Here is a 7603-nt window from a genome sequence, read left to right on the forward strand (position 1 = left end):
CAACTCCCGAGGACTTAGATTCTTTGTTTATAAAATGAGCAGGTTATAATGAAATTCAGGACTGAGTTTTAAGTTCCACTGTAGCTCTGAAACTCCATCATTTATTCTGGCATATTCTCTACTTCAGATAGTTTTGATAATATCAGCTCTAGGGACGGCCTTCCCATAGTTGAAGAGGAGGCGTAAAGATCAAGGCGGGTTTTTGCGACCAGAGGCATCCTTTGCCATGCTCGGTAATGGCAACTGCTGGCCCGAATCACCTCTGTGTCAGGTGGTCTTTGGAGCACATCAGCAATACCGAGGCCTTTAATGGCAACTGGAGCAGAGTGCGCTCAGAGTGAAGGGACTAGAGGACAGGGACGAGCCCATGTGACTCATGAAGTCCAGGAGGGAGGCCGCCGTGTGCAAGGCTTAGGAAGCCACCTTCAAGGCAGAAAGGCTTCTCCAGGAGGAAAAGGACACTCTCAGTGGCTGCAGCTAAGGCCAGTTAGTCCCGCCCAGGGTGCCTGCATGTGTTCAGAGCTTCCATGTCATATTTTAAAACTTCCCCTTCATATTTAAGCTGTCAAAGCAGAAAGTGTGATTTTCTTGGAAATTCACTCTTCATTTGCTAACTGACCCATTTCCTACTTTATATAGAAATACTTTGTTGCTACAATCAGAAAGAAAAGGAGCCGCTAAGAAGTTCCTATAGGAGGTATGCAAGGAAAAAGAAAAATGCATAGAACAACCTCTGTAAATAAAAGGCATCTGAGTCTCCTATTCTAAGGAAAAAAAAAAAAAAAACCATCCTGGCAGCTAAGAGTCTCCTCTGGCCACAGCAGGTCAGGACACAAGAGAATATACGAAATAAAGAAAGACATCAAAGGTATAAATAATTAAACATCAGCTGTAAAACAAACGCTGGCATTTCTTTTTGCCTGTAGAGAATCATCTAATAACAAGAACAAAAAAGGAATGTACCTTGCTGTAGGAAAAGCCAAACCATAAAACTAGTTGAATGTATTAAACAGACATGAACATTTAAAGGTATCTCTAATTATTTAATTCATGGACCCATGAAACCAGCCAGGAGGAGTAAGCCGCTAACAGATCTCATCCTGAGTTCTTATGAGTCCTCACTAGGATCCAGGGGCTGTCCACAGGGCTTTCTATGTATTAACTTATTTACCCCTCATGACACTCCAGTCAGGTACCCCCGCCAGCCTCATTGTACAGTGCGGGGAGCAGGGGCACAGAAAGATTTAAGAACATGCTCAAGGTCATACATCAGGTGAGGATTCTTTGGCTACAAACCAGCATCAATAAACCCCTTAGTTCTTATGTTTTCAGCAAGACAAATAGTACAACTGAGTGCCTGGCATTAAATACCATGCCCATGCCTTTGCTCTGAAGTTCATATAAAATAAATAAATACTATAAGAAGAAAGATCAAAAATATAGTCAAAACAAAGTCCAGGGCCTGGGGAAATGCAGGTCCCTGGCACCTGCTACCTCCTCCCAGGGCTCAGAGATGCAGCACAGGCATGGAGACGAGCCACAGCCATCGAGTGGTCTGACCTGGGACTCTGCCTGTGCCTTCGTTCAGGGCAGGGTAGGGATCTGGCACGAATGCTCAGGTAGGCTTCAGCACTGGTGAGTAGGGCAGTGGGGTAGGGGGTCCTGTAGTTAGGATTAGGAAAGCAACACAAAACCATGTCCTTCCAACCAGGAGCCAGGAGCCAGGAGCCAGGAGCAGGCTCGGGAAGTGAGGAAGCCCAGGCTCCAGGCACACTCATGGCACAGAATGAGTCACAGCCTAAGACATCTTTGTCAAGATGGCAAACAGGCACTGGTGGCTGTGAGGTGTTCAGCCTGGAAGATGTAAAAGGCAAGCTAAGCATTATAAGATGGGAGATGGCTAGGGGTCACTGGCTAGACATGCAGGAGAAGCTAGGCGCTCTGGCTCTAGCCTAGGGCATGGGGATAAGAATCAACTAGGAAAGGGAACTTGAGTCCTGGGCCCACACCAGGCAATAGCTACTGCAGAATGAGAGCCCAGAGAGTTAGGCCAGCAGGGGCCAGGTGAATGCAGAGGGCTGGGACGCAGAGTGCACCTGGGGCCCAGCTAGAGCAAGAAATCTCCCATCTGGGAGAAGGAGCTCATAGTAAGTCACCCCATGAGTCATAGAGACTCTTGGTGAATCTCCTTATGAAGGTATCAGCTTAGAGACTGGACCAGGAGAGGGGCTTGCTGGCTCCTGGCCACTAAGGCAGGGGCCTGATTCCAGGAGTTGTCATTCCAACAGCACAGAACAGGGCAAGGAAGAAAGTGAAACTGATTTCTACCCTGTCCCTCCGTGCTCACCACTCTGCTTCAGGCCATTTCTGGCTCAATGATCTGAGCATGCCTGAATTATTGTGGTTGAAAGCTGCTTTTATAATGGCTGTAAAAAACCTTCCTCTTTATTCTCTTTTAAGTCTTGAGTTCTATGCATATCTTATGCCAAAGAAATGCTTTCTGCAGCCAGAGGTCTGAGACATGAAAGTCAGGCCAAGAATTAGTGCAACAAAAGCTTTATCAGAGCCCAGCAGAACTGAACCTCTGACATTTGCAATGGAAAAGTAAATAAGATCAGGAACTTAGAACCACAAAAGCAACCTAGTAGAAAATTGTCATGAAAGAATATGGAGTTATGGAGAGAATGTATTCAGAATCCAGAATCTGCAAATTAGTAACTATACATCTTTGAAGGGCTACAAATTTAAAAGTGAATGAGAGCATTTGTATAATTTCCTCTTTTCTACATCATAAGCACATCTGCAGCATCAAACTCTCTCCGCCATTCCTAAAGGCAGACCCCCACAGGAGAATATGTGATAAGTTACCATTTTATGGTGCCAGAGATATTACACGAACTATGAATATGAGGTCATTTTAAAGTCACATGTTATTTCAAAGGCCATGACATCCTTGATCAACCACTAACTTCAAGGACACATCGAAGGGTTGATTCTGTCCTGACGCACCACCAATTCTCCATGGTGAATATGGCATGAACTCAGTGTGCTCTCCTTTGAAACTGCACATTAAAGCCAACACAGGGCATTGTTCTGGGACCACCTCCACATGACAGAAATTACAATACTTGACAGCAAAGGCTAATATACGATTAGGAGGCTAAGACTTAAGCTGGATCTTCAGGTACCTAAAAACTTCATATAGAAAAGGACTAACCACAAACAAAATTGAAGAAGAAAGCTTACTTTTGGAACCTATAAATTGCAAACTGCTTAACCTAGCATTTCAAAACTGTGCAGTCCAATAAAAATATAATGTGAGCCATGCATGGAAAATTTCGAAGAGTCACATTTTTTTAAAGAAATAGGTGAAATTAATTCTAATCAGATATTTTATTTAATATGTTATCTTACGTGTTTTTGATATAAAAATAATTATTAATGTGATAATGTACATTCTTTTTCATACCAGAGCTTTGAAATTCAGACTACATCTCAGTTTGGACAAGCCATGTTGGAAGTACTCAATGATACACGTGGCTATTGCGATGTCTCAACTAACCACTCCCCACATCCTGACCTAAACCCTACTACTTTCCCCATCCCTGCATGTACCCCCGGTTTTAGCAAGCACAGGTACCAGATTTTCTAAAATGACCCTAATTTCACCCACTCTGTCGCGTGGCATCATGACTGCCCCTGTTTTCAGTACCAGGGGCAGTGTGCTGTCCGGGTTACTGGCTCCAGCTATGGGGTGACACTGCCTGGGTTTAAATTTACCTCTCACTATGTGCAACCAGAGCAAGTTACTCACATCTTTTTAGAGCCTTAGTTTCCCCATTTTGGAAACAGATAAGAATAGTGTTCTTCCCGGGGTCGCTGGGAATGTTGAGGAGGTGATATTCCTGGAGCACCACAGTCTACACAATACAATCAGCAGCATAGAAGCAAGACCTATGGGCAAAGCAGGCTCCTCCTCCCCGCTCCGCCCCAGGTCTGGATCTGTGGCTGAGAAAACATGCCCTCTTTTCCTTCCTTATTCCTTTGCCCAGGATGCTCCCTGCTGCCCAGAACTTTGTATCAATCTACTTTAAAAATCCTGTCTGCCTTCAAGGATCAGATCACATGCACCCCTCCTTCAGGAAGCCCTTCCCTTTTCCTTCCTCCCATTTCTGAGGTAGAAGTATTCCCACAGGTCTGCCTTAGTGTTTTCATTTCTCACTCTCGGTAGCATCCTAATCATTCACATCAGACTTAGCTCACCTTCTGGGCTCTTCCTCAAGGGGTAAAGGCTCTTATTAAATTTCTCTCCCTGTCTTTTCACCCCCCCTTCATATTTGCCCAGGAGGCTCCCGACATTCAATATACGATTTCAAAGCAAATGAATGAATATCCAACAGCTTTGATTTAATATATTCGACCTTTCCATTATTAATAAATAATGCCAACAGTAAGTAAAAAGGAGATTTAAAAAAAATCTTGTGAGGTTCCTTCTAGCTTTGAGATTGATACTCTGTACCCTACACTCCTCCACATTTCAGAGGACCCCACATCTGCCCTCCACAAGTGTCCCGGTTCTCTCCTGGTGTCTCCCAGTTCTGACTCCTAAGAGGTTGTCCCTTTTTCAAAGCGACTCTCTCAGAAGGAGCTGTGTCAGACCTTCCAGTCACCACAGAAGGCACTGGTTGGGGCTCTGTTATTCCCAGGTCCTGCCAGGAGACCGGCTGGCTAATCTGATCCACCAGTGCAGAGGAAGGGATGCCAGCCTTGCAGCATCCCCCCGAGACAGCAGATGCACTAACAGGGCAGGTTAATGCCACAGTGTTCCTGTGCCATCTCAAGAGCCACAAGGGACAGATGCACACTGCGCAGGCACAGTTATTTCTTAAACCGTAGGGTGTATTTATTCCAACTGAGTAAAGACAAGGCGATCCGACTTCCAGCTTCCAAGAAGGATATAACCAGGGGTATTTGCTAACTCGTTACGTCGATTTAACTGTCCAAACAAAGAACACTCAGAACAAAGGCATTTTACTTTTTGAAAAAGAAACTTCTTAAAAAATTAAGTTCTTATAAAACAATTTTAATTTGTTTAAAAGGAAATGAATTTAGAATGAAGAAAGGTCACTAAGTCATTTATTAAGAAAGCACTGTGTTTTTTCTACTTTTAAAAAAAAATGGTGATTCATTCTCAAAGGAGTTTCCATATAATAGACTAGAAACACAAATTATTTCTAGTTTTAAAGTGGCTTTACTCCCCTGCAGTGGTTCTTCCATGCCCCCTTGGCAGGTCTTATTTTTTTTCCTTACGACATTTAGATTTGATTCTTGGGAAACGGAAGATGGCCCCCCCACCCCCTCTAGGTGGCAAAGAGAATCCAGGCCGTGTCAGAAAGTGAGTAACTGAAACCATTAAGGCAACAGAAATAGGTCTCCAGATACATCAAGTTCCCTTCCTTAATAGGCGAAAGGGGTGTTTACACCCTTACAGATGAGGACTTAGCAGCTAAAATGCTCAGGAAAAGACCAGGCAGGGAAGTGCTCTGCCATTCTGCCTCTTCTCCCTCTCCCCCTCCCTTCCTTCCCCTGGCCCTGGCCCAGAGCCTGGGCCCAGCAGTTCTTGGCAGGCATAAGCACACTGTCAGTCCAGCAAACCCTGACAATTAATGGTTGGTCGCAGTTACAGGAAACAATTTCATCAAATCTAACCCCCACTCCCCCACCTACCAAGTCCATTAGAACATCAGAAAATCACTGGGAGTTATCCAGATGTTAACTAGCTTTTTGAAAGCACATACGAAATGAGAAATTTTAAAGGCTTTGACTATCTCAGAAATGTCTCCAAGACTCAACTGGAACACCAGAGTACCATGCAATTAAAGGTCATTTTAAAAACCACTTTGTAAACGTGCCTGACAATACAAAAATCATAGAGTATAAACTATGATTCTAGTATAGGTCTGGAGATCTTTCCACAGGTGGCTTAGGGATCAGGCTCCCTCCACCTAGTGACACCTGTCTCAACACAGGCCTCCAAGGTCCCCACAGCAGGACTTTCACCTGGATTCCTGAAATAGCCCCCTAACCTGTTTCTCTGCTGCCTCTCTTGCCTTTCTATGATTACTTCCCCAAACAGCAGCCAGAGTGATCCTATAAAACTATTGTCAGATCATGTCACTCCTATACTCAAAAATTCTCAACTTAAATTGTCTAGTAGCCATACTAAAAAAAAAAAAGTAAAAAGAAATAGGAAAAAATTAATTTTAATGTTTTTTCCTTAACCTCGTATATCCAAAATATTGGCATTTTAAAATGTAATCAATATAAAAATCATTGGGATATTTTACATTTCTTGTGCTAAATTTTTGAAATCCAGTGTGTATGTTACACTTACAGTGCATCTCAATTCAGACTCACCACAGTACGAGTGCATTTCTTATCTGACATGGTGACACCCGCATTGAAGCTGGCAAGCCTTTCTACCAAGGGAAGGGCACCCTTCCCAGGAACATACGTGTGTGTTTACATGACATAAAGACTTCAGAACTCAAGGCTAGCAGCAAGGAACATTCTCGGGAAACCTGTTTCACCTGTCCACACGTGGTTCGCTGTACCCAGGAAGGCAATAAAAGCGTCTCACCTTAATCGTTCTTCCTCTTTCTTTCGAAGGTTGAAGTCTCGCTGAACCACCTGGAGAACATGCTCTGTTTCATCATCGGTCAGCCCGGAGAGATCCAGCTTTCTCCCCATGATTTAACCCCAAGCACAGACGATGAAACGAGACCTGACAAGTCAAGGAGAGACCATACATTGAAGGCACGATAAAGACCGTCCATGGATGAAAATCGACTAATTTGGTTATGAAACAAAAGTAAATACGGTGTTCACATAAGGTGCTATCTCGCTCTGCTCCCACCCTCAGCAAACATTTACAGACAACTTCGGCAAGGCTGGGAAGAAAAAGAGAAAATGAAAATCTGCCAGTTTCATTCATCATAACTCTTGAGTGAGAAATAAATACATAATGCTTGTGAACAAAATGAAGCATACACAAGACCTCGGGTCAATTTCCATGGAACATCGAAAGGCAATATTCAAAAATTCTATACATCTATGGTCTGAAGTTTTAAATTCTAAGTACTTTATGTAATTGTAAAATAAATTATAATACTTTTAAAAAAAAAGTCCTATATTCACTATACCCCTTGAATTTTTCATCACGTGGCTCTAAAATATAAACTAGAAATCAATAAACTCTTCTGCGAAGGAAAAAAATATAGTAAAATAATCTTATTTAGCCATTTTCTCAGCAATAGAAAAGATGATATTTTCAAATAAGAACACCTCCCAGAAGTGTATGACTAAAAATGATAGGAAACTATATTTCTAAAAATAAATTTTAATGAATGGCTGCATCCAGGAATGAAATCAAATAAATAATTCTAAAAAATTGCCCAGAACTGAAGGCCATCATAAACATAAACGCAAACACCCTCAGCAAAATATTAGTGGATCCAAACCAGCAAGATTTCAAAGGGATTATTACATCTCCCAACCAAGTGGGTTTTACCTAAATGATGCAAGGCTGGTTCAGCATCCAAAA

At 42.8% G+C, this 7603-nt stretch overlaps 1 protein-coding gene across 4 annotated transcripts in view; it reads right to left on the bottom strand.

Moving 5' to 3' along the window:
- Window positions 1-7603, bottom strand: part of MYRIP (myosin VIIA and Rab interacting protein) — a 238878-nt gene that overhangs the window by 215005 nt on the left and 16270 nt on the right. For 2 of the 4 annotated variants that reach the window (XM_011357403.2, XM_023529074.1), the window contains exon 1: window positions 6641-6750. In XM_011357403.2, the coding sequence (XP_011355705.1) occupies window positions 6641-6750 (110 nt within the window). Of the gene's footprint in view, window positions 1-6640; window positions 6785-6879; window positions 6943-7603 lie in introns of those variants that run through there. The other 2 variants (XM_023529073.1, XM_023529072.1) reach the window with 2 other exon arrangements.

Source organism: Pteropus vampyrus, unplaced genomic scaffold (assembly GCF_000151845.1).
Source record: "Pteropus vampyrus isolate Shadow unplaced genomic scaffold, Pvam_2.0 Scaffold35, whole genome shotgun sequence".
Classification (NCBI taxonomy): Eukaryota; Metazoa; Chordata; class Mammalia; order Chiroptera; family Pteropodidae; genus Pteropus; species Pteropus vampyrus.